Source organism: Mus caroli, unplaced genomic scaffold (assembly GCF_978045245.1).
Source record: "Mus caroli unplaced genomic scaffold, Mus_caroli_1 scaffold_3, whole genome shotgun sequence".
Classification (NCBI taxonomy): Eukaryota; Metazoa; Chordata; class Mammalia; order Rodentia; family Muridae; genus Mus; species Mus caroli.
In genome coordinates this window covers 102,368,126-102,396,037 of record NW_028227258.1, presented here as the reverse complement: position 1 = coordinate 102,396,037, position 27,912 = coordinate 102,368,126, and the positions used below count along the sequence as shown (strand labels likewise).

The 27,912-nt window shown below is 36.6% G+C and overlaps 1 protein-coding gene across 2 annotated transcripts; it reads left to right on the top strand.

Annotated features, from left to right (window-relative positions):
* The first annotated feature begins 6,035 nt into the window (after nucleotides 1-6,035).
* LOC110291775 (arylacetamide deacetylase-like 2) lies at nucleotides 6,036-21,537 on the top strand. Of its 2 annotated transcripts, none has more exons than XM_085835343.1 (5): nucleotides 6,036-6,170; nucleotides 7,517-7,739; nucleotides 11,300-11,369; nucleotides 12,166-12,337; nucleotides 20,935-21,537. In XM_085835343.1, the coding sequence occupies exons 1-5, from the start codon at nucleotides 6,036-6,038 to the stop codon at nucleotides 21,535-21,537; spliced, it is 1,203 nt and encodes a 400-aa protein (XP_085691469.1). The 2 variants fall into 2 exon arrangements, with proteins under 2 accessions (XP_085691469.1, XP_021014702.1); XM_021159043.1 differs by having other exon boundaries at nucleotides 6,036-6,173.
* Nucleotides 21,538-27,912: the final 6,375 nt, after the last annotated feature.

Genomic DNA, 27,912 nt, shown 5'->3' with positions numbered 1-27,912 from the left:
GATGTGCATGGTTAGATCTTTAGTTTTTGTTGTAGGAGGCCCTGGGGATAAGTACAATTGTCTGGATCAGTAGCCTAAACCTGTTTACTAGGCCCATTCAGCTTCTCCTGAGATATAATTTATGTGGGGTTTGAATCCTTCCAAATTTCTGACTCCATACAGGAGAATCAATATTTGTGAAAAATACTAAGAGACTCACAGGTGACTATGACAGATACTGCTTGCATAATTTTTACTGCTTTGGCACACCATAACATCCCAAGTGGCTCACATACATATTTCCAGAAAGAGAATTGTTCTCAACATTATTTTCATCCACGAGTGCCTGTGTTGTTGCTAAATCTCCTCAAAACCTTGGATAAGCCAACAGGGTGTTTTCAAAATTCTAGGAGAGGTGATCTGGAGGTAGGCCCACCTGCTAGCTGCACAGTGGAACTGTCTAGAAAAGCTAGTTTGACCTTTCTGGCAACTACTTACATAGATTTCGGGAGCCTGGATTAAGTTACTGGCACAGGCAAGCCCGATTAGCATTCTTGCAACAATAGATGCTTCCAGTTTGGTGAAATGTACTTTGGTTATATGTTTCACGAGAATTGTTTCAATTCAAGTATTATTCCAAACTGATGAGGCAATATTTCATATATGAATCAAGGAAGAATTGGACATATCAAAGAGGATGTATTACACAACAGCTGTCCATTTTAATTTGGCCCACTTCTTTTTTCACATCCGGTATGTATGTATGTATGTGTGTATGTATGTATGAATGTATGTACTTGTACATACTTACACATTTATTTATTGTGATCCTGCAAATTGACTCTAGCACTTCATGGAAACCAGGCAATCTACCACTGACCTACAAGCACAGTTGTCTTCATCTTGCTTGCTTGAAAATTTCAAACATAATGTACACTAGACAAAACTCTGCCATTTGTCTCTTCATGTACTTTCCTCTGCTACTACAAACTGTCAAAATCACTTAACAATTAAGATAAGGTTTTCATTCTATGCTATATATTCTTAGCCTTATTTTTTGTTTGTTTTTTTTTTTTGTTTTTTATTTACTTTTTGGTACTACCATTAAGTTATAATTTGCTCTATTTCCCAGATACATTCTCAAACAAGTAATTAAACAAACATAGATTGTCTATCTCAGATATGCTCAATAGATAGTGCTCTCAATCTTGCCAGAAGTCCACTAAATGTAATAATGTGTAAGCTTATGACAGATATATTCCAAACACTGTTACCCTCTCCCCCCAAGGTCTCTGAGACAATATGGACACATTGACAAAAGACTACCTGGATTGTGATGTGACAATCATGGGAAAACACCACTCCATTGCCTTGCCCACTGTCAGGGCTTGGTCTTCACTATGGACAAAACAGGATACCCTGAGAGTCAAATGTCTCATATTGCCTAAGTTAAGGGGATCATTTCTCATTTTTCACATATTTATTCCACATTCTTTTTTTAAAATATTTTTATTAGGTATTTTCCTCAGTTACATTTCCAATGCTATCCCAAAAGTCCCCCATACCCTCCCCCACCCACTCCCCTACCCACCCACTCCCACTTTTTGGCCCTGGCGTTCCTCTGTATTGGGGCATATAAAGTTTGCAAGTCCAATGGGCCTCTCTTTCCAGTGATGGCCGACTAGGCCATCTTTTGATACACATGCAGCTAGAGTCAAGAGCTCCGGGGTACTGGTTAGTTCATATTGTTGTTTCACCTATAGGACTGCAGATCCCTTTAGCTCCTTGGGTACTTTCTCTAGCTCCTCCATTGGGGGCCCTGTGATCCATCCAATAGCTGACTGTGAGCATCCACTTCTGTGTTTGCTAGGCCCCGGCATAGTCTCACAAGAGACAGCTATATCTGGGTCCTTTCAGCAAAATCTTGCTAGTGTATGCAATGGTGTCAGAGTTTGGAAGCTGATTATGGGATGGATCCCTGGATATGGCAGTCTCTAGATGGTCCATCCTTTCTTCACAGCTCCAAACTTTGTCTCTGTAACTCCTTCCATGGGTGTTTTGTTCCCTGTTCTAAGAAGCGGCAAAGTGTCCACACTTTGGTCTTCATTCTTCTTGAGTTTCATGTGTTTAGCAAATTCCACATTCTAAAAATCTTTTCATCTTATGAGCTTGACAGCTGGTCTGACTCAACCCAAGTTGCCATGGAGACCACAGGGACTTGAAAACTGTTTAGGTAGTAGACCATAGATGAAATTCTGTCACTTTAATTAATACATGATTCCTAGATTATAATTTATTCCCATCTTTCTGACTACACTGACAACTAAGGTAACTGTAGAGTGACAGCTAGGAAACAGGCCTAACTCCTTACCCTAAGGTAATCCACCACTATATTGCTCATTAATACATTCTTTAACCAGCTAAGACTGACAGATTTCTTACGGACATCAAGATAAAGGATACACAAATTCAGATGTAAGCTTTCACAGTTGTAACTTGTTACTTCCTTACCTAAATTTGGTTTCCAGTTATTAAATGCTTCATATTTCCTCTTCTTGATATGCCACTGTCCTAACGTTATTTGGTAGCATTCTTATAAATTTGCCTAACCCTAATATAACATTCCACTATATGATCCAAATGTATAATCACAAATTCAAATCTTAAGTATTCTTTGATTGTCTTTTAACTAAATTTAAAGTATTTCTCACGATTAATCTACATTATCAGCTCTCATGCTCAAATATAAGTTTCCTTTGGTTGCCTTTTAGCTATAGACCTTCTTTTGCTAAGCTATAGACTTTCTTTTGCTAAGCTATAAGATCAACTATAATAATCACAAAGTTAAGGTTTTGAGTTTCCTTTGTCTTTCAAATGTAAACTTAAAATTGTTTCTTGTTATGCTAAATTCATATATATTCAGAGAGGAAAAAAAAACAAAACAAACTTTCTTGCTCCTTCTGCTTCACAAAAGGTTATTGTTTTCCATAAGCTCATCTTAAATACTGTTTATGGGGCTGGTGAGATGGCTCAGTGAGTAAGAGCACCCGACTGCTCTTCTGAAGGTCCAGAGTTCAAATCCCAGCAACCACATGGTGGGTCTCAACCATCTGGCGCCCTCTTCTGGAGTGTCTGAAGACAGCTGCAGTGTACTTACATATAATAAATAAATAAATCTTTAAAAAAATACTGTTTATGTTGTTAACAAATCTATCTCTCTGAAGCTTAAAAGCTACAGGAAACTCACTCAGATCTACCTCTCATACTCCAAGTAGATTACATCCAGATAAGTACATCGCCTGATTAATAGCCTAAAGTTTCCGCTTACTACCTATTGCAGAGGGTGGGATTCTTCTCCTGTTCCTGGGATTGGAGCTCAATGTACCCACAACCACCAAGACCTAAGGGTTTCAAATGCACACCTAAGGAAAAAAATGTTCTCCCAATGGTACTTAATTTTATTCTCTACCTATAATGTGTGAGTGTGTATGTTTGTGTGTGTGTGTGTTTCAGCATCTTGTCAACTCCAGGCATGTATTACACCCAGGACAGCTTCAGAGAAGCAACCCACAGATGCTCTAATCTACTTTCACAGGCACAGATGCTTCTACTGGACCCACTCCTTTCTATCTATCCAGAGGTGATTCCACAGTCTCTGGACAACCAAAAAACAGCCAACTCTCCCAAAACTGGACCAACCTTCCCTTACCCATTTTCATAGATTTCCCAGAGACACATCCCCCCAAAGTCTGCAGGAACTAGCTAAAGATCATGGTGACCTTATTCCTGCTTCCTATCACCTCTTTCTATTTTTTTCCTTTTTGGAGGGTGGGGAGAGGGTGTTTTGAGGCAGGGTTTCTCTGTGTAGTCCTGGCTGTCCTGGAACTCACTCTGTAGACCAGGCTGGCCTCGAACTCAGAAATCTGCCTGCCACTGCCTCCCAAGTGCTAGGATTAAAGGCGTGTGCCACCACGCCCAGTTAATATTTTCCATTTTAAATTAAAACAAAAGACGGGAATATTGGCTCTGCTTTACAGTTTCCTTGGCAAAAGAGAGTTGTGCCTGAGTCACTATAAAAGGGGCTGCTTGCCATTTCCTCACTCTCTTACTTAATTGCTCTTGCTCTGTACTCTTGCTCCTGCCCCCCTCTATCCCCAGTCCCCTATCCTCTCTCTCCATGTGCTCATGGCAGGCCTCTCCTCCTTCTCTTTCCCTCCTCCTCCTCCTCCTCCTCCTCCTCCTCCCCTCCTTTTTCTCCTCTTCCTCATCTCTGTCTCTGTCTCTATCTCTGTCTCTTCCATTCTCTGACACCAGCCTTTCTCTCAACTCTCCTACCCATGCCCTGAACAAACTATATTCTATACTATACCATTGTGTGCCTGGTCTGTCTGTGGAAAGGAATGCCTCAGTAGGGACATGCAGAGGCACCTCCTTTCCACACACCATACTCTGCCGCCACCAAACATATCTCTAGTCTCCTTCTTTTTATAAAACACAACATTGATGCCCTGACTCAGATTTAGTAACTCAAAGATTTCAAATTGGGAAGGATTATATACATACATGAAACGTTATATAAACATTCCCATACACATTAACTTTACATAAAATATTTGACTGGTTAATGATATTATGGAAGGAATGTTCTACAGACTTCTGTTTAGAAGTTGGAGAAGAAGAGATGTTGCAGATATAAGACAAGTTTAAAGTTCTGAAGCTTAAAGGACTGGGATTCTGGGGAAAGTCTTTAACTCTTACAGACCAAAACTCAGAAGCATGGAATCCAATGGTAGAAAAGGCAGAGTTCTTATGAAATTTGCTAAAGGAAGGATAAGAAAGCCAAGGTTATTTACTCAAGGATTCTAGGAAAAGAGGGACAATATACTTCACAGGGGCAACACTAATCATACATGGGTTTTCAATTAGCCAATGGGTAGGAAAGGAGAGGGAAAGAGGAAAATACGGAAAATATCCATTATTGAAGTTCATGGGAGTATCTAGGCAGGTTTTCTGAGATTGGGTCAGACTAATCAATTTGAATGGAAAAAATAATTAATCATAGGAACTTAGGAAATATTAGGAAATTCATCGGGCTCAAAAAGAACTGCCTAAGGAGGTTGAGAACATCAGGGTGAAGGGACTTAAAACAAGAACTGAATGGACACATTCTCAAATATATGTATTGAAGAAGACAATCCCTGGACAAGGACAGAAGGTGGAAGCAGATTAACATTAATATGGTTAGACTTACAACAAGGTTTGCTCAAGAAGAGAGGAAAAAGTGTGAAATGACGCTTTCTTTTCAGTTGTCTTCTACTCATACTTTCGGTACATCTGATGGTATCCAACCACATCCGTGAACATCGCAAGCAATACAAACATTCTCTTCTGGAAACACTCATATAGGCACACTCAGGAACAGTATTTTACTAACACCAAGCAGCTAATCCAAGCCACGTTGACTCATGATTTAATTCATGATATCATTTTATCTTCTAAAAGCCAGAATGCTTGCTAAACTATTTGTCCTGAACCTTCTGGTAATTCTGGTCCAGGTTTAAAGTTTTATCTTGGTGGATTTCTTTCATTCTCAAACTTGGTCCCATTCCAGCATAGCTTGGTAACATTGGTAATAATACTTAGCGATGATATTAGCATATATTTGGACTGGATATCAACTAAATTTCTATAAGCCTGTTAGAAAATATTGCAACTACAAAAGATTATTCAAGAAAAGTACAATGCTTGTATTTGAGCCCTGATTTCCTAAAACTATTTCATGCTGACATCAATATCACAGAGTGAAGAAACACTACAGAGAATTTAAATTTCATGTTGGTAATAAGTACCTCAGCTGATGAATTTCAACATCTACTTCAGAGTGTACGGCTCAACAAGTTAGAACTGGCACTGTAATGTTTGAACTAAGAATCAGCTCTGCATCATGAGAATACTTGTATTAACTGAGAGGATTCCCAGTGTATGTATTCTGTGGATTTTTATTCAGTGTTTATGGAAATATTTTAATCTCTGCACTTTAAAGAGCCTGGGATACTATGGGATTCAAGGCTCTATGCTTTGGACTACTTTGTGTTAGCTTTTTATCTTATATCTATACACCCATGCCCGACAACATTGAAGAAACCTGGAAAGTAATGGCCTTGGATGCGATTGCTAAAACTTGTAACCTTGTGGTAAGAATAAAATAATATTTCAGTGATTAAAATAGAAAACTTGAGACTATTTTGACAATACTATTAACATTATAATTTTGGGGGAAGTGTTACTTTTTAAGGATTATTGTTAACTTGATTTTTGCTTTCATTCTAAGGAAAAAAACCTGCTCATATAATTATATTATAGTATAAATATATTAATTATTATTAACAGTACTGGACATTTTTTTATTATCTCCATAGTTTCTGTTGTCTGTCTTCAATTCTAAATTGCTGAAAATGTGGGGTTATCTTAAAATATACAGTGTGGATATAATTGCTATAATTTTTCTTGTATAGTTATAAACTTACATGTTTGATGATATATTATATATACTTTTTTGCATATACATAGATCTCCTCTTATTCTCCACTGTCTTCTAACTCTATCAGTTTCTATGAGATTAAAAACAGATATCCAGAGGAGTGCACAAAGAGAGTAAAAACTGAAATCTGGGCCCCAAGCTGCATGGTTCAACTGTACTCTTGTATGTACAAAGTATGCATGTGGCAGAAATGTCCTTTGGCAGCTCTAACAGATAGAGGATGAAAATCTAAGGCTGTAAAATCAGTAGCTGATCAGAAGTGATGGCATTTCAGAGTATAAAATAAAGAGGCACAGTTCTATGATGCAGTGATCTCTAACTGATCATCTCTGAGTCTCTATATGTTTGCCCACAGTTCTCTTTTTCAGATGTTCTGATTCCTCAGTTGAAGAATGAATACAGGAGCCATCCCATGTCAGTTGTCTTTTGATTATTTCACAAGCATTTAAACCCCAGGGTCAGAAATATCCATGCTTTCATCAAAAATACAACATTATCTATTAAAACATTCCACTCTAATAAGAAGCTGTTACTTTCTTAGGTTCACATCTTCCCAACCATTATGCATATATCATTAACATATACACAATGTATTTGAAATTATGAGTTATTGTTCTGTATTTTTAAATGATAGAAGAAACAAAGTTGTATTTAAAGTTCATCCTGGAAAATTTTAAAAACTTTGATAATTTTAGCACTGGATCACAATTTAGATTGCAAAGACAATAAAAATTTGATTTTTCTCATGTGAAAGCAAAAACTAAAGTTCTTTATAATATAGCCTTGAGAAAATGAGTGTATTATTATACAATTCATATGGTATTTTGAAAGAGTTTTGTTAAATATCCACACAATCTTGTGAGACTTCCTTACAAAATAAAATTAGGATATAAAAATCTGGAGTATTATCACACTGTTTTATTGTCATCTCCTTTTTACACTGATGTTACTACAATAAAAATATATAATGTTTAAAATCTTGTCTTGTTTTTATAGGCCACATTATGTGATATCATAGGTCTCATGAAATATGAAGATGTACTAGTAATTTTAGCATCAGTTCACTTTACAAAAGCAGTTTCAGATGAAAACATTACAGTTATTGACACAGACTTCAGTGACATTCCTGTTCGTCTGTACTTGCCAAAGAGGAAGCCCGAAAGACAGAGACCAGCTGTGATTTTTATTCATGGTGGTGCCTTTGTCTTGGGAAGCTACAGTAAGTATGTTTTTATATGCATGCTATTGATATATTCATATTGAAATAATTTATGTATACTAATGAGTTGACAGGAATTTGTCAGTACAATGTTTGCTTGAGTAATATATGCATCTTAACAGAGTCACATTGGAGTTCACATTCTGTCTTAGAAAAAAATTGGTAGTAAAACAGCCAAGTAGAAACAAGATGGTTTTGTTGGACATTCAAATCTTAAATTATTGATATCTTAAACTTGAAAGTACAACTAATATACTTGTAACTTAGAGTAAAATAACCTAATCACATACGTTAAATAACATTTATCATGATGTGAAGCAGGAATTACTTGTTAAATATGAAATAATATAGTTGTTGCCATATTATAAAAGTTTTTTCAAGTTGTAGAGTGTGATATAACAATATTGAGGATTAGAAGACAAAGCAGAACTTTGTACTAAAATTATAAAAATGTTATAAAGCTGAATAGTCAGCTCTTGCTTGGAAGTGAGTGTAGTAGCTAAACCAGAGAGACAAACAGACAGAAACATAAACACATACCATTTTAGACTTTTGATGAATTAAGTATTCTCTACACAGAATAGTTTGGTATATTGCTCTTGACAGATGTAACAAACAGGTGATAGCACCCCTTTCCTCAGTGAACCCGTAGCTTAACTATAATATCCAGTAGTGTGTCCTCATAATCTGTGAACATTTTATGATAGCAAAAAGGCTACTGTGGAAAGCTGGGCAGCCAACTGAATGACCATGTTTCAGATAGGTATTATCTTCACGTTTCAGCGGTGAAGAAACAAATAGATTAAGAAATACTTTCTTTCCAAAGATTGGCTGCGAGCATCTGCATCTGTATTGGTCAGGCTCTGACAGAGCCTCTCAGGGGACAGCCATACCAAGCTCCTGTCAGCAAGTGCTTCTTTGCATCAGGAATTGTGTCTGGGTTTGACACCTGCAGATGGGATGGTTCCCTGTGTGGTGCAATGTCTGGATGGTCTTTCCTTCAGACTCTGCTCCAGCCAAGGGAGGAGTTAGGGGAATAACTAAAGGAGCTGAAGGGGTTCTCAATCTCATAGGAAGAACAACAAAATCAACTAAGCAGACCCCCCCCAGATTTTCCAGAGTCTTAACCACCAGCCAAATCACACTCATGGCTCCAGCTGCATATGCAGCAGAGGATTGCCTTATCTCACATCAGTGGTAAGGGAGTCCCTAGAGGCTCCATGCCCCAGTTAGGAGCTAGGGCTATGAGGCTGGAGTGGGTTGTGGATTGGGGTGCTTTGTCATAGAAACAGGAGGGAGGACGGATGGGAAAAGAGGTTTACAGAAACCTGGGAAGGGCAATAACATTTGAAATGTAAATCATATGTATATATATATTTTTAAAGTCCCACAGTTAGGGAAGAAAGCAAAGGACCTCTGAGCAGAATCCAGAGGATTAAGGCTTAACAGAGAGGCCATGCATGCTCTCAATGGTGATTGAAATTGCCACATCTTAGAAGCAGTCAGGCCCTCTGTTTTGCTACAGTGACATTTCGACATTTCCAGACTGTTTCAAACTTTACCTGCTCCTTATGAGATATAAGTGCATGTTTGGTGTCTCCTAGTCCACCTCTTTCCTTAATGGGCTGCACTTTCTGAAAGTTACTGGCATATTAGTTACTCCAGTGTTCATTCCTCTCTATTATATCCTGCGTAAGACATGATTATTTTTTTGGGCAAGATGAGTCTGTACTTCCCTAGGAATTATATTTTCTTTCAAATTATCTCCTGATTTCTTTAACTTTCAATTGTATCCCCTTTCTGATTCCTAAATACGCAGTTTTTTCTGCCATCATCTCAGACAGCTCCCTGCTGTTAAAATTATTTCCTAATCATTTTCTGAGATTTGTTTCCATGTTTTCTCTTTCTTACCACTTGATTCTTTCTTAGAGCAGTATAATCTAAAGAAACCACTGCTCTTTTCTACTCTGTTAGCTTGTATGAAGGAAATTTCTGTGTCCTTCCTTTTCCCCCTTTACTTTCTCACTTCATTTGCAACTGCAACATTAAAACAAGAGAAAAGCTAAAACCATGATGAAATAAGTTAATTGTTTGTACTTTACCAATATTAATATTCCTCACATTCCAGTATTTTATTCTTCAGTCGCTGGTTGCACGTTTTCCTCTACTTTATTCTCTATTTGCTTCCAATCTAGGCCCCATGCCCATCCTATTGATGTGTGCTGTTTCACATCTCTAACCTTGTTGCTGGACATAAGTTCAATTAATTCAGCTGCAGACTGGTTTGCATACCTCGTCATTAATGTATCGTGTGAATTCCTTAACAGATACAATCATATCACTTTCTCTTTCAGCCTTCTACACTTTATAAGATGTTCTGGGCATAAATTCTGAGCATCCTCTTGTTCCACCCCACACTGTGTAGACTATCATTTAGATTTATCCCTATTATTTCTTGCGAGGTGGCTCATCACCATTTTGTCATTTATATTACCTTCTTTTTGAGCCTGCCATGATGTGAAAATATGGCCTCACTGATTATTAATAAACATCTCAGAAATAGCATCAATTTGTTGATGAATCTATGTCAAATTTTGAAGTGTAGACCTCTTATTCACTTTTTGTTATCTTGGCCTCTTACTGTCCGTGCTACCTCTAACATACTGATCTATCTATATATGTTTCTCCAAATGTTGAGAATTCTCAGTAAATTATTATGCATTTTACTAAAGTTGTGTATCATGTTCTCTTGTTCATTTTCTGGCAATTATTATTTTTATGTTTAATGTGATGATGTCAATTTATGCTTTGCAGGTGAATGAATATATGTTGCTAATTAAGAGAATAATTGACATTCAACATTAAATTCTGTTAAAATTTTAGGAAAGTATTTTCTTTTTCTACTTCCTTTCAGTGTATAAACTATTTCGCTACAGTTAACTTTTGTAAGAAATAATAAGTGCAAGAGTACATTCTTATTTTAGTAAAAATTAAAATTCTCAATTATATACAGAATGGCAACCTAAAGTTTAATTGTAAATTTATTAAATTGCCCGAACTTATAGAAATATGTAAGCCTCTGGCCAAAATCAAAACAAAACAAAACAATACAAAACAAAACAAAACAAAAAAAAAACTCATTAGTTCTAACTGCACTAAATAATACACCCTGTCTTACATTTAAGTTGATATTGTGTCATTGAGAACTTCCTTCAATAAATAAAAATTATAGTGAATCTCTAAATTTGTCAAAATTATAATGCTGCCTACAATGTTTTCTTCAACGCAATTGCAGATTTTCTAATAGTTCTCCCAAGAGTTTTATGGAGTATGTTGGTAATGAGTTGCAGACAATCTTCTTCATGAGCTCTGAGAGAATGTTGCCTGTGACAATAAAAGTGATTACTGAGTTCCAATCAATGGATCAATCAATCATCAGTCAGTCAGTCAGTCAACCCACCAAACACATTTCACACTTCTAGCATATTCATGACTATTTCTGTGTTCCCATTGTTTGCTATTTACAGTGAACCACTTTATATTTATTTCTTTCATTTCAGAGATAGCAGCCTATGATGATCTGAACAGATGGACAGCAAACAAGCTTGATGCTGTTGTTGTGGGAATAGAGTAAGAGAAAGACAATACTTACCACAGGCCAGGCACTTACAACAAAACTTGGTCTATTCAGAGCTGTCACCCAACCAACAAATAAACATATCCTATGGGTTTTTGTTTATATTATTCTTTCTTATAATTTTTATGTCAATGTGTCCTCAAAGTTATCAGTATTTATTTTGATTTATGCCATTTTAGATACTAGAGTGAAGTCAGGATAATAAGTGTTTTTTATTAGAGTTATGACATCTCTTGGAATATTAACTCCAGGATTCTTAAGCATCTCATTTTATCTGCAAGTAAAATTAAAAGTTTCACTTTATGTACAAAAATGTATACTCATTATATGCTTGAGATATTAGATTTTATTTGACCTGTTTCTAAACACTATGTGGATTTAGAGTTGTTCTTGTTTCTAACTATCCCTTTTAGGTAAAAATATTTGAATAACTTGATCATTTCAAGATATTATATAAATAATAAGAATTAATATTCACAACAAACTTTTGCCAACACTTACAATAATATGCTAAAATATGATCAAATACATATTACTTTAGGGCTTAATATCTTTTGTGTATCTCACCAGTTCCATAATGCAAAACTAGACTTAGAACCAATATCTGAAACCCTTAACTAAAATCTACTCCTCACTTTAAGACATTACCAGTGAGTTCAGGTTAATTGGTAAGACAAAGGATTCAAACTAGGGCCAATATAGCCGGTTATCTGTTGGTGAGTCTGAGATATTTCCTTGCATAACTTTAACAAGTGTTTTTTTGTGGTTTTCCTTGATCTACATTTAAAGCTACAGGCTTGCTCCTCAGTATCCATTCCCAGCTGCACTTGAAGACTGTGTTCATGTGATCAAGTTCTTTCTCCAGAAAAATATTCTTGCAAATTACAGAGTGGATCCCACACGCATCTGCATTATGGGAGACAGTTCTGGGGGTGCCTTGGCAGCAACAGTGACTCAACTGGTATGTTGTATGTGTTATATATCTTTTAATCCTAAAGCAAAAGAAGCAGGGTTTACATTACTTTTATTCTGTTATCTCTGAAGTTTAAATTAAACAAGTATGATTATCCATTTTGCATAATTTTCCTTTAGATGTGACTTTATTGCCTAATGCTAAGGACAGCTTTTAAAAATCCAACACTTTTAGAGGGTTGAAGGAAGGTTCAAGGCATTGAACCAATGGCTGTGTGTTTGCCAGCTAAATACTATACCAAGGACTGTGCAACTTTCTCTTTTAAAGTTATTGTTTCAAAACAGGCTTTTGATAAGATTTCATGAACTGCACTGTAGTCTGTGCAGGCCTTGACTTTGTGAGCCTCCCAAACCAGAAAATCAAGAACCAAGTATTAGAAAACTGTAATGATAACCCTGGCTTACCTTGACAATGTTAGACAAAAGTTCACCAATTTTTTTGAATTGCTCTATTCATTTCAATACTGGATTTTTGTTTTTATTGTTGTCATTGTTCATACTTATTGAATTTAATTAGAAAATCTATAAAGAATTTCTCAATTTTTTGTATAATTATAGGTAAAGAATGTGTTAGAGAATTTCTCCTCTGAAACTAAACAATCAACAAGAAGCAAATGCAGGGAATAACTTATACTGGCCCCTGGAACATTAAGTGCATCACAGCAGCAAAGGCATGGCAGTGGTAGTTGATTATAGCTATAGCACTAGGAGTGTGAGGCTGCTTGCTCCTATCTCCCAAGTCAAGAAGTCTGGGGACATGATTTCTGGAACCTACCTTCATTTGTATGTATTCCTCTTTTCTTCTTATGAAGCCTCAACTAATATAGAGGCACCTCCACATTAAATATGAATATTTACACCTTTATTCTATATGAAATACCACCATAGACACTCCCAGATATGAGCTTCAATCTCTATCTCTTGCATGATTCTGAATCTAGGTCAGTTGATATTTATGAGTAACCATGACAATGTGGTAAACATGTGGATTTTCATAGATAACATCAGCCAATATACCTTGCTTAGAAGAAAGAATTTCTACTGTAATAAAGTTAAATCACCACATATTTGAATTCTTGGTCATTATAGCTAAATTGTCACTATCAAATGGGTAATATTTTGAAAGGCAATCTAAACCCAATAGATAATTCAAAGTCACACAAATGATTTTGTAGAAGAAAATGAATATTCTGTACCCTTTTTATTATATAGACTGGCTTTTTCTTATAAAGTAGATGTAGTCTCAAAGTTTGTATTTGTTGAAATTTAGTTTTTATCTTTACTTTAATCTTACTATCCTACTAGTAATATTTCTCCTTCTTCAATACTAATTGTTTCATGAAAACTATCCCTTTATCAAACTATTATAAAAATCCCAATGAAATGCCATCTTCTGTAACCTAAAAACAGTCAAAAAATGTTCTTAAATCATTTTAATGTGTTGTTTGTTGGGTCCATCAGTGTACAAAAAGACTCTGAAGTAGGTTGTGGCCCTCTAATAGAAAAACACAAGTAAATGTGGTACTTGAATACATAAGATATATGTTTTGTGCTATAAGTAAACATAACAAAACTATTTAATTTATTAAGTGCAATGAGGTTCTTGGGAATCCAATTCTTTTCACAATCAGTCTTACTATATAAACAGAATTTTTTGACAAGTGGAAAACAATGATGTTATAGTACAGAGGAACACTGTTTAACACTGTTCATAGACACTTGATATATATATATATATATATATATATACACACACACACATATATATATACATATATATACACATATATATATACATATATATATTCAATATCATAGCCATATTGACAATTTTACATACAGATGATATGTCTTTCATTAATCATAAATTGTGATATTTTTCTCCATAAGTATAAAATGCATGCAATGTTGTATTCTAGGGTCTCTATTTTTCTGAGAATATTTTCCTTTCCCATTCATATTATTATTTTTTGACATTCATTCTGAGCTCCGTCTGTGCTGGGATTTCAAGACACTGTTTTTATTCTCAATGAAAAAATATATATCTCATTTTCAACTTCTCTGTCATCTTTTATAAGAAAATGTTTAACTCATGAAAGCTATTGTGACTTTCACTTAGCAACATGACTGAAACACATATGCCTTTTACTCTGCTCAGTAGCATGATCCACTATTCTATTAGACTCCATTGCACAGTAACAGAGAAATTACTAATATTGAAGCAACTGAAACTGTATCTAAGCTGGAGATCCCACTGGAAGTTGAACTTGAAACAAGATCTTGACCATTGCTTATACAATATTCAGTAATGTACGATAAGAATAGAATGGCAATATTCTAAACTGGGTGGTTGAAAACTAATATAATGATAGAGGTTAAAAATGGAACACTGTGTTCTTTCTATACATACTGCATATTAGTCCTCTATCAGATGTAGGATTGGTAAAGATCTTTTCCCAATGTTTTACAGAACCATTGCAATATCATTAGGTCCCATTTGTCAATTCTTGATCTTAGAGTAAAAGGCATTGTGTTTTGTTCAGAAAAATTCCCCCTGTGCCCATGTGTTCCAGGGTCTTTCCCACTTTCTCTTATATTAGTTTCAGTGTATCTGGTTTTATGTGGATGCCCTTGATCCACTTGGACTTGAGCTTTGTACAAGGAGATAAGAATGGAACAGTTTGCATTCTTCTACATGTTGACTGCCAGAACCATTTGTTGAAAATGCTGTCTTCTCTACTGAATGGTTTTAGCTTCTTTGTCAAAGATCAAGTGACCATAGGTGTGTGGGTTTATTTCTGGGTCTTCAATTCTGTTCCATTGATCTATCTGCCTGTCTCTGTACTAATACCATGCAATTTTTGTCACTATTGCTCTGTAATACAGCTTGAAGTCAGGGATGGTGGTTTCCTCCCAGAAGTTCTTTTATTGCTGAGTGTGGGAACTAAAAAAGGGCCTGGGGAAAGAGGGAGGAGGGAGGATAGCCCTCGTCTGGCCAGAGTTCCACCTATGTTCTGGACAGGCAGATGCGGGAGGTCTGCCAGACACTTTCCACTCAGCTCCAGGTGTGCATCCAAGCCTCTGACCCACTCGATGAGGGGTGAACAAGGGACAGCCCCTGAAACCAAAATGGGCTCTGGCGTTTCACTCTGTAGCCCCTAGGTTATATGAGAGAGGGCTGAGGGAAGAAGTTCCCACACAGGCCAGAGTCTGCACAGTTGAACAGAGATAGTCTATGACTTTAGAGCTTTATTGTAGAAATGCAGGGGGAAAGAGAGAAGGTAGAAAGAGTGAGAGAGTGGGGGCAGCTAGAGAATAAGAAGAAGAGAGAGGAAAGGAGAAGACAAAGAGAGAGGATCAAGAGGGTGAGAGTGAGGAGTAAGAGAACAAAGGAATAAGAGAGCAAGGAGGGGGCCAAACAGACCCTTTTAAAGTATGCTGCTATCTTTTCTGTTGCTAGGTATATGGGGAGGAGTTTAGCCTGAAGGTCAGAAGCTTGAGACATTGCCTACCTGACTTCTAACCATGCTTCTCTTGTGGGGATTGAGGAGGGCTGTAACTTAGACAGGAGCCAGAGTTCCAGAAGCATGAGGGAACACCTACCGTGTCATGTAGGTGAATTATCACCATTCCAGGGTTCAGACGCCAGCTCGACTGGAGACCAGCCTATCTGTGCATAGCCCAATGCTCCACAGTTGAGAATAGTTTTTACTATCCTGGGTTTTTTGTTAGTCCAAATGAATTTGCAAATTGCTCTTCCTAACTCTATGAAGAATTGAATTGGAATTTTGTCAGAAATTGCATTGAATCTGTAGATTGCTTTCAGCAAGCTGGGCATTTTTACTTTATTAATTCTGCCAATCCATGAGCATGGGAGATCTTTCCATCTTCTGAGATCTTAGATTTCTTTCTTCAGATACTTGAAGTTCTTCTCATACAGATCTTTCATTTGGTTGGCTAGAGTTACACCAAGGCATTTTATATAATTTGTGACTATTGTGAAGGGTTTTGTTTCCCTAATTTCTTTCTCAGTCTGTTTATCCTTTGAGTAGAGGAAGACTACTGATTTGCTTGAGTTAATTTTATTTTTTTAAACAATTTCTTATTAGATATTTTCTTCATTTACTTTTCAAACGCTATCTCGAAAGTCCCCAACCCACCCACTTCCACTTCCTGGTACTGGCATTCCCCTGTATTGGAACATATAATTTTTGCAAGATCAAGGACCTCTTTTACCAATGATGGCTGACTAGGCCATCTTCTGCTACATATGCAGCTAGAGACACAATCTCAGGGGGTACTGGTTAGTTCATATTGCTGTTCCTCCTATAGGGTTGCAGACCCCTTCAGCTCTTGGGTACTTTCTCTAGCTCCTCCATTGGGGGCCCTGAGTTCCATCCAATAGATGACTGTGAGCATCCTCTTCTGTATTTGCCAGACCCTGGCATAACCTCACAAGAGATAGCTATATCAGGGTCCTGTCAGCAAAATCTTGCTGGCATATGCAATAGTGTCTGGGTTTGGTGGTTTTTTATGGGATGGATCCCCAGGTGGGGCAGTATCTGCATGGTCCTTCCTTCCATCTCAGCTCTGAACTTTGTCTCTGTAACTCCTTCCATGCATATTTTGTTCCCCATTCTATGAAGGAATGAAGTATCCACACTTTGGTCTTGAGTTTCATGTGTTTTGCAAATTGTATCTTGGGTATTCTAAGTTTCTGGGCTAATATCCACTTATCAGTGAGTGCATATCATGTGAGTTCATTTGTGATTGGGTTACCTCACTTAGGATGATATCCTCCAGATCCATCCATCTGCCTAAGAATTTCATAAATTCATTGGTTTTAATAGCTGTGTAGTAATCCATTGTGTAAATGTACCACATTTTCTGTATCTATTCCTCTGTGGAGGGACATCTGGGTTTTTTCCAGTTTCTGGCTATTATAAATAAGGCAAGCTTTGAGTTCAAGACAAGCCTGAACTACAGAACAAAGTCCAGGACAGACAGAACAACATAGAGAAACGTTCTCTCTCTAATCATATATAAACAATTAATAAATTAATTTAATAGTAACAAATTAGTACTTATTATTATAAAATATTATATCAGAAAATAATATACACAATTAATTATATATGATGATATAATTATGTTATAAATATATTACATAAAATATATAAATATTTAATTTAAATATATAATGATGTATAAAATGTATAATTATATGTGAAATATATATAATTATATGATACATAAATATATATTATATATAAACTTATATAATATATATATTATATTTGTATATATTGTATATATGGTACAAATGTATAAATTAAAATATATAATTTCATATAATATACTATAGAATTCTGTTATATACTTATATTTGAATTTATATATTATATATAGTTATATATTTTTTGAGATAGGGTTTCTCTGTGTAATTATATACTGTACACACACACACCCACATACGCACACACAAGCAGAGTGTTTAACATAAGATGAGGAATTAATCAGTGGTCTATTGTGACTCCTGAAAATTGTTCTTTGAATTTAGGAATTGAGCCCCTTGACTAGACATTAAAATATACAAACACAGTTGTATATGATTATGACAAAAATTAAATACCTACTAATATATATGAAATAGTTATTGTCAGAATACTAATCTTGTAATTGTAGCTTGTAAAAGTCATTAACTTTCTAAAATTTGACCCTTCAGTTGACTGAGGAAAAGTAAATTTTTTCTGAGTTGAACTAAGATAGCTAAGAGCAATGGGTGCTAAAGTAGCAAAAAGCATGAAGAAATGTTTAGGGATATTAGATTCAAAATAGTTACTACAAACTGGAGTTTTACAGGCTGGGAAGTTGGTTCAGCAAGTAAGGTCCTGGACCTGTGTGCACTCACACGTACATTATAAATTAAAAATTAAGGTAGTAAAGTTTTTGAGGTACTAAGATTATAAAAAACACATAAGCAAGGATGATAAGGATGATAAGACCATGTGCTGGAGGGCTGAACAAAAATCCAGTACATAGAGTTCCCTCAAGGACTCCTCTCTGTTGTGCAAGATGCTGAGGCACACACTGCTCCTACTGATATCATGTCCTTCTGCTTCACTCTGTGCACCCGTTGTCACCTTTCCTTTACTGCTTCCCAACCTGTCTTTACATTTTATTGTAGTGTGTACTGAAATTCTGTTAGAATGCCTCCAAGAAAAGTCTAGAATCAAACCAAGCAATTTAACTCACCATATTTATTGTTGACCTCTTTACAAGATCATAATTTTTCTAGTTGAGGAGACAGGAGTCTTTCAGGTGTACTGTTTTTACATGCAAAATGGTGGTATCAGGGTAATAGAACAGAAGCTCTCAATGATTCTACAGAGTGTAAAGTGATCTGCTGATTCTGTTGTAAGTGTGAGGTCTTTCTCACAAAGTCCAGGTTGGTGTCACAAAAGGCCATCACATGTGAAAAGATTGTGAGAAGCAGAGATGTGTCCACTAAGTCTCCTTTCTGTACTTTGAGGGCCAGATGTTTTCAGGCCTGGGACCCATCTGACTGGCCAAGGTCACATCCATTGCTGTTCCTCACCAGGTGTTCAATGTCCTGGATAAATGACACTGACAATTCTTCAGCAATTGTCTTCTTATTGAAAATGGACCACTAACTTGTCACCAGTATCTGTATAAGGGATTTGACATAGGATATTCTGAAAGTGCTTTAGTTCACTGAGAGCTACTATTTTGGAGCTTATATTAAAAATATAGTTATTGAGGATAATTGTGATGTCTTTATTCAAACAACTTTTAATAATAAAATTTTAAAAATGATTACTTAGTGGTAAAGACATATATTCCCAACATAACATTTTCAACCACTACTGAGAACTATTGTGCTCTGTTTTCTCTACTTTTATTGTCACAGTCTTTGTTTAATGTCAGCATACTAGGGTTCACAAGTTTCCCTGAGTATACACATGTGTGTTTGCACAAGCATGTTCATTTTCAAGTCTGTGCTCAGGAATGTAGAAACCAGAAGCTGACCCTGGGGGTCTCCATCTTTCCCTGCCTGAGTTTTGAAACTGGGTTTCTCCTATGAGAGCCTAGAAAACATTAAGCTAATTAATGCCCAGTTAATTTAAAGGATTCCCATGTGTCGACCTTAATCACACAGTGCTGGGGTAGCAGGAATATTCTACATGCCCAGTTTTCCTTGTTCCTGAGGCCCTCTGTACTCAGGTTAGCAAATACTTTACTGACTAAATTAACATCTCAGTCTCTGCTCTTATTATTGTCTCCTTTTTCTATGTATTTCAATATAAAATAAAAAGGTTAAATTAAAGTTTAACCATGTTGTTTCTCAAGTATGTGCTAACACACTTGGGGACAGCACTTCTGATATATATGAGGGAGTTTTCACATGGATTTACCTCATTTTTTGTTATACTTGCCAATGGATTTCCTACTAGTCTGAGAGGCTGCATGTATTTATAAATTTCCCATTCCAAAGCCATTGTGAAGAATAAGGACCATGGGAAAAACATTCTTACAGAGTTTTTTTTTTTTTCCCTGAACTTGCATGACCTCACTTCTATTGTGCTGCAATTTGGATTTGGTCAGATGGTTAGCCTTGTGTTAAGCTAACGGGATTTCATGCAATTCTCTCATTTTCTGTAAGTCCTTTGCCTTTATGAGGTCATGGCCTTGAAAGCACTTTTCATAGCTTGGAATTTCCCAAGGTTTGACAACAGATACAGTCACTGTTGCTGAACTGCTGTAGAGGAAGGTGCTATTGAAGTACTCATGCTCACAGGTGACATTTAGGTTCACTGCTGCAGAGTATACAAGAAGAAAAGAATGTAGCTGCAGACTCATGACTCCTCTTATTTCTGATAAGAAGCAGGTTTCATATCCTTTTATGATCTTCTGATTATCATAAATTACTCTCTGTGTTGTCTATCATACCATGCTACTTACATAAATGTTAAATGCTTTCTAGAGCATGCCAAGTTCCTTTACACTTTACATGTAACTATTGGCAATTATATTTCATTTCAATAGTAGATTTTGCTCATTATGTTACTCAAGTAAAAAATTCTTTTAGGGAAACTAGACATGGTAATACATGATTATTATTACAGCAACTGGGAGACTGAAACAAGGGGATACTGTGTTCAAGAATAACCTTGAGATATTCAACAAGATTTTACTAAACACACACACACAAACACACACACACACACACACACACACACACACACACACACTAGCTGAATTTCTAAAAACAAATGAATATAAAAAAATCCAATATCATAAATAAAAATCTTGTCATCCTCACTAAAATGTTACTGATCATCTTCCAGTTTGGTTGGCATATGTGAATACACGTGTGAGCAAAAGAGTGTATATTATTTCTGTATGGATAAGAGTAGAATGGCACTCTCATGTTTATAATACTGAATATCATCAGAAAATTCAGTAGAGTTTCAGATGAACTTATTTACCTCTGGGTACTAAAATGAAGTTGCAAGTCCTTCTGTTTGAAAGCTATTGATTCATTAGATTTCATTCCATTTCTAGCTACAGAATGATCCAAGTTTTAGAGGCAGAATTAAAGCACAAGCCTTGATGTATCCTGGCCTACAGCTGCTTGATACTTTGCTACCTTCTCATCAAGAGTATCAACATGGTCCAATTCTGACCAGAGAGATGTTAATTAAGTTGGTGTGCCTATATGTGACTGAAGACAAAGTTCTACCCCAGGCTGCACTGAGAAATGAGCATATGCCAACAGAGTCAAGACACCTGTTCAAGTTTGTTAACTGGAGTGACTTCCTTCCTGAGAAGTACAAAAAGAACTATGTTTACACTGAACCAGTTCTTGGAAAATTGAATGCTTCCTATCCAGTACTTGTGGATAGCAGGTTGTGCCCTTTGATAGTCAATGACACCCAGTTACAGAGTTTGCCTTTAACATACATTGTCACTTGTGAACATGATCTGTTAAGAGATGATAGTCTTATTTACATCTCACGGCTTAGAAATGTTGGGGTGAAAGTTACTCATGAGCATATAGAGAAAGGAATACATGGAGCCCTATCATTCACCAGAGCTCCAGTATTTTTAAATTTAGGATTAAAAATAAGAGATAAGTACATTAATTGGTTAGAAGAAAATCTATAAGTCAATAAATCATGTAGCTAGGTAATCAATACAGAAATGTGACAGTTATATTTTGAAAAATTGTTGACAAATGGGCACAAAATTAACTGACTTGTGGATAAAGCTTCCTTTCAAATTGGGTAAAGGTTACTGTACATGTATATTAAGAAAGTTACTTCACTTACTTGATCTTAGAAATACTGAAAGTGAAGATACACCCTTCATTATTCATATTAATTTCTATTTGTGGTTAAAAATGTACTTTGAGTAGTTAAAAATGTCAGAAGAGTGGAAAAAACTGTGTTTACATGCCAACCTTTTTAGATGTTTCATGGCAGACAAATTTGGAATGTATTACATGAAGAAAATCATTCCCAGTAAAAATGGAATGGAATAATGAGGACTGGATGGGTTGACACATTACTCTCCAGGAGCCCAGTGGCAGAGAGGCAGTCAGGTAGACAGATCTTTGTGAGTTTAAGACTAGGTTGATTTATGTAGCTAGTTCTAGGATAGCCACAGCTGTTTAGTGACATATTATTTAAAAAAAAAAGGAAAAAAAAAGTAAAGAATAACAACCATGAATGAGGAGAAAATGTGATAGGTACAATTGTAATGGAATTTGTATGGATTGAGTATTATAATGTGTTGTCTTTTCCAACCATGTGCTTTCTATCCATTAGCATAATCTGCTCTAGGTGAATTAAGTTAGTTGTTGTTTTCACTCACTCCCCATGAAATTTATATTCTGCTTTTTATAAGAACACTTTGTATTTTGGAGGAAGTTAACTTGATCAGGAGTTGTTCCTAAAGATTGAACATTTATGCCTTAAACCCTTATAAGATCAAACTGATGGAAACCTATGTAGATTTTATTTATTGTGAGGCAACGCCTCTTAATGAATGATGGTACCTAACCAACTATAGATTGTAGGTAGAAATATTTATAGAATTCTTTTGAATTTTTTAATGAAACATTGAGACTGTATATTCAGAGAGTTATGTGAGTTGATGATCTCCAGACATGTTTGCTTCCCTGTGATGATAGAACACATATTCCTCTAAGTGCCAATCAACTTGGAAGCTTTAAAATCAACACTAATTCTCTTATGTCCTGGTGAATCTCCTGCTTGTGTATGGTTGTTGGACATGTTTGGTGCTTTTTTCCTAATGCTGTATAAACTTTGTACAATGAAAATTAAGTGTGTCTTGTGAGTTTCATAATCTAATCTTCATCGCCAAACATATGTTCATTAATGTTTTTCTGCAGCTAGAGCTGTTTTGTTCATCTTGAGTATGGTTACTTCATTGGTGTCTTAGATTTCTCCATGTGAGCCTTTTTCTTGCCATCCAGATACTAAGCTGTGTTAAGAACATGAAGAAAAGGTTGACTAGAAGATTTCTTTTCTGTTGTCTGTGAAGCTATAACATCATAAGTAACATTACTCTGCTTGTTTCATTTGTGAATGAGGAAGAGTATTGTCATGATATCAAACCACACTTGATGAAAATTGGTTGTCTTCAGGAAGTGTTGATCACCAATTGAGGGAGAATTATAAGGACACAGGAAGATATGGAAAGGGAATGCAGGTTCCTCAGTTGATAGCTTTTTGTTCCAGAAGATATTTGAGGAAGATACTTGGAGAGGGCCAGAAGAGAGTATTTAAACATAACCAATAGAAGAAAGATGAGGACCCAGAGTCCCATAAACCACCAACACAGAGCCTCATTGGCAGACTTCCCACTTAGGGAGACAAGAGGAGTGTTTAAAGTAAATCTATTACTTTTCTTTCTCTGTGGCTTGGTGTTATGTCATTCCTGGATGTCCAACTTTTTGTTCTTTACATGGAATGTTTTTTGGAAATTCCCTAGAAACCACATGCACCATTACAACAGTATTGGACTTTCAGTCAGAATTTAAGAAGAACTCTACTCTGGATTGGTACACTTAACTGCAAAGTGCTGAGAAGGAATCAAAAGTGGCTAGAGTAGTCTGGTACTCCTAGGGGAACTTAATCACCCCAAACTTTAGTACCATGTTCATATGCTTCATCTCTACCAGGGGCAAGGGGAATAGCAGACTGGACATGATGGGATGATGGGCTTTGATCCTAAAGGTAAGTGATGAACTCTCCTGAAGACCACAAATGGGACTTTATAGTCACTTTTCAGCCAAAGAGCACTGCAAACTGAACACCAGTGTACCAGTTATCATCCAGGGAAGAAAGGTAAGAAAGGGCACAGTCCTTGTTCAGCATGGCAAAGACCCAATGGGAGGGTCCCCTCTATGTTTTATCACTAACCTCATGCTTAGCTCTTGGACCTTTGCCCTGTGACACAGCTAAGCATAGTTATCACATGGTAGGCTTGCTAGTATAAATGGAGAGTTTCTAGGCTTCCTCTCTGTTTCTTGAGCTATTCGATTAATGGAGCAATACTTGAATATACCCTGAAGTTTCCTCAAGTGGAGATATGAGAATCATTCAGAACTTTCATTTAGTTTGATTTGAGGAGTGCCTGAAATTCAAAGGCAGATGGCTATGAGTGAGACAGAGGAGAAGTTCTGTATGTAGAAGAGTTCACAGGGCGCTTGTATTCCAGGGCAGGAGTGGCTCTAACTGTTTATCTAGAACTCACATGGCTATAACAGGCTTGGCCTCGCACTCCCTAAGAGGCTTTAATAAAGAGGTATTCGTGTCCTGCCTTAAAACTTTACCAACAAAGTTTTCATTCGCCCTGCATCTCAACTTACCAAGGGCTGCTTGAGTTATGTGATATCTGAGCTGTGAGAGAAGGTTCTGGGGTGATAGAAACAGTATAAACACTAACTGTATGGCAGGGATGGGATTCAGAGGGCAAGAGCTTGCTTGACATATCAGAGGCCCTGGTTTCTATCACTAGCTCTGGAAAACAAGTCATAGCTAAGATTTCTATAGCTGTGAGGAGATCCTGGCATGGGTTGAGAGGTAGCTGGACTCTTTTCAAGCTCTGTGAAGATTATGATCCTGTTGCAGGCCTCTGTGTTTCCCAAAACTTAGCATTATCTGACAGATATTAGTGAAGAATGCAGTTTCAGGAAATTCTGTAGACACATGGAAGAATACATTAGGTATAGTACAAACCACCCTCTCCTACACAGTAGAATAAAAAGGGTCACACACTGGGGTCCTGGAGTCAAATTGTATGGGTTTTTGTTGTTGTTGTTTCTTCTCCCTGGTTCATACTTCCCATAACTAAGGCAAGTGTAGCATCTAGTTCCACTACATGCTCTAAACTGGAGTCCCGTTTTCTACTTTAGACAGTGTCTCCATTACTCTGACTCTTATCATGTCCCTACTGAAACAGGGATCTCTGAAGGCTTGGGTATATTGTTGTCTTGGAAATGAATGTTTTTATACATATCCACCAGTTGTGCCAGGGACCCTTCTATCTTCATGGTTTCCTAATCTATAACAACCTTTCCTCCCAATTAGATACCCTCTGCTATACCAGGTATAGCTTTACATCACTTCTCTTTGGAATCTACAACCTCTATATTGATAAATCAGAGAATAAATCAAGTGTTTTGGGGGCAACAGCATTAGATATCTTGAATGCAAATAGAGCTATGGGAAATGGGGCTAAGTTCCTGCATGGAAGGGTATAAAGATGAAATGACCTAAGGAGGAGACTGGAAAATGGAAGATGATTGAATCCAATGACAAATGAGAAAACCCCACTACTTGTTCTGGCCTCTCATAACACAGAATAGTGTGCTCCAGTTCTCACTAAGTGACAGGTTGTAAATGTCCCTCCAGGTAACCTAAAGAGATTGGGTAGGGACAGGGCAATCAGTATCCAACACTTCTCTTTCCTCTGCCTTTCTTCAAGATAGTATAAACTTGTTCCAAGATTCCTGAAAAGTGCTACATAGCTGCCTTCTTAAACACTGGGCAAAATTAAGCCCCCTCAGCCAAATTCAATTACTCTCTCTCTCTCTCTCTCTCTCTCTCTCTCTCTCTCTCTCTCTCTCTCTCTCTCTCTCTCTCTCTCTCCATATATACATATATATGTATATATATATACTATATATATATATATATATATATATGTATATGAAAATGAAGATGTACTTAACCTTGCATTTGACTATGCAGGCAGGCAGCCAATATGTTGAATTTTTCTGTCTTCTCTCCCTTAGTTTTTGAGAGAGGATCTCTCAGTTCGCCTGGGTTTTTCCATCTAGGCTTGACTGACTGCCCATGAAGCCACAGGCATATGCCTGTCTCTGTCTCATCAGTGATATGGTTACCAACATGCCATTACTTTGAGTTTATATGTTTACTGAGTATCTAAACTTAGGTCCTAATGATTCTGCTCAAGCACTTTACCTACAGCATGGATTTACCATAGGGAATTTTTGATAGTTTTCTAAGTCTGTAGGGTTTTGAACAAGCAACTCTTTACTCCAGATAGGACATCTACAATATATCAATGAGATGATTCCATCAAAGTCTAACTTGTTGAGCCAATTAGCTTAATGTTGGTTATTTACTGGAGCATGGTCAAGAGAGATGGGAAGCAACACCAACTAAGAAAATTCTCTATCCCCAGAAATGACTATTTATACATACCAGGGGAGTGGAGGGACTTCAAGCATGCACCAGAATCCTGATGTACTGTCAATGTGTTAATAATGAACTCTGAACATTTCGGACCCTCTACAATGAATGGTAATGGACTCTATCTTGTGAGTTTCTCACAGGTGTTATCATAGCTGTTTGTTAGAAGTGCCTGTGAGCATGGCCACACCCTGAGGAATCAGTTGCACAAGATTGGAACAGTTGACTTACACACACACACACACACACATACACACACACACACACAAAATGTAGAGGAACAAGACAGAACTGGTATGGCACCCACATCAGTCTATTTCCACAACTCAAATCAAAGGAAAACAGGGAATGGCAGAGGAACTCTGAATTGTTGGTGGTGCAAGTGGATTAAAGGGTCACCTAAATTAGGTGTGCTTATAAATTCCAATCTCAGTTTACCTAATATATATATATATATATATATATATATATATATATATATACTCTTTGGTCCTAAGTCATATCTAATCTGCACCTGATTATGATAAACATGCTGATGATGATTCTACTTTTTCCCCTACTGGAATTCTGACAGGGGAAGGAATGAGAGATATTAAATAACAGATAGTGAGATTTGAATTACCAAGAGGATCTGTCAGTGACTTCATAGGAGATACCTCAAAGGAACCTGTCTAATTTAATCAACTAATATAAAATATGATAAAGCCAGAAACAAACAAACAAACAAACAAACAGAAAACTTGATGGACTTGTATTCTGAAACAAAACTCAGAAAATATATTGGTGAATTTTTCAAGCAACAATGATAACAAAAAGAACTTGTCAACATAATATCACACTAACAAACCATATTGTGGGAGGAATACCAGTGTCATTTAATGGATTTGAATTATAGCTGTCAATTACCAATACCATAATAATAATGATACCATCATTAAAAAACAAATTGAGGAAGATGCACAGGAGTCATCTAGAAGCTACATCTTCACCTGTGTCTGGAAACAACTCTGATACAAGACTGACAAGGTGATGTTGGAAAGATGTGCATGTAGGAAGCCCAGGGTATCGGTATCAGCCTTGGGGATAAGGACAGTTCCCTGGGTTAGTAGCCTAAAGCTGTTTACTAGGCTCATTAGGCTCCTCTAGAGGTAAAATTGATGTGGAGTTTGAATCCTTCCAAATCTCGGATACATGCAGGGGAATCAATATTTGTGAAAAATATTAAGAAACCCACACTTGGCTAAGACAGATGCTGCTTGCATAATTTGTACTACATTGGCCATATACAGTTCTTGTGGCTCACATGGATGTTATTTTGAAAAAGAGAATTGTTCAACATTGTTTTCATCAATGAGTGCCTTTGTTGTTGCTAAATCTCCTGATGTCCTTGTATAAGCACATAGAGTATTTTGGAAACTGTGGGAGAGGTAATCTGGAGGCAGCCCCACCAGCTGCACAATGAAACTATCTAAGGAAGCTACTTTGACCTTTCTGGCAATGACTTACATAGGTGTCTGGGATCCTGGATGAAGTTACTGCCACAGGAAAGTCTGATTAGCATTCTTACAACAATAGATGCTTCTGGTTTGTTGAAATATACTTTGATTTTAGTTCAATGATATTTCAAGGGCATTGTTCCAGTTCAAGTGTTATACCAAACTAATGTGTCAATCTTTCATATATGAATCATGGAAGAATTGGACATATGAAAAAGGATGTACTACATAACAGTTGTCCATTTTAATATGGCTCACTTCTGTTCCCCACATCAGGTATGTTTATATGTGTATATATG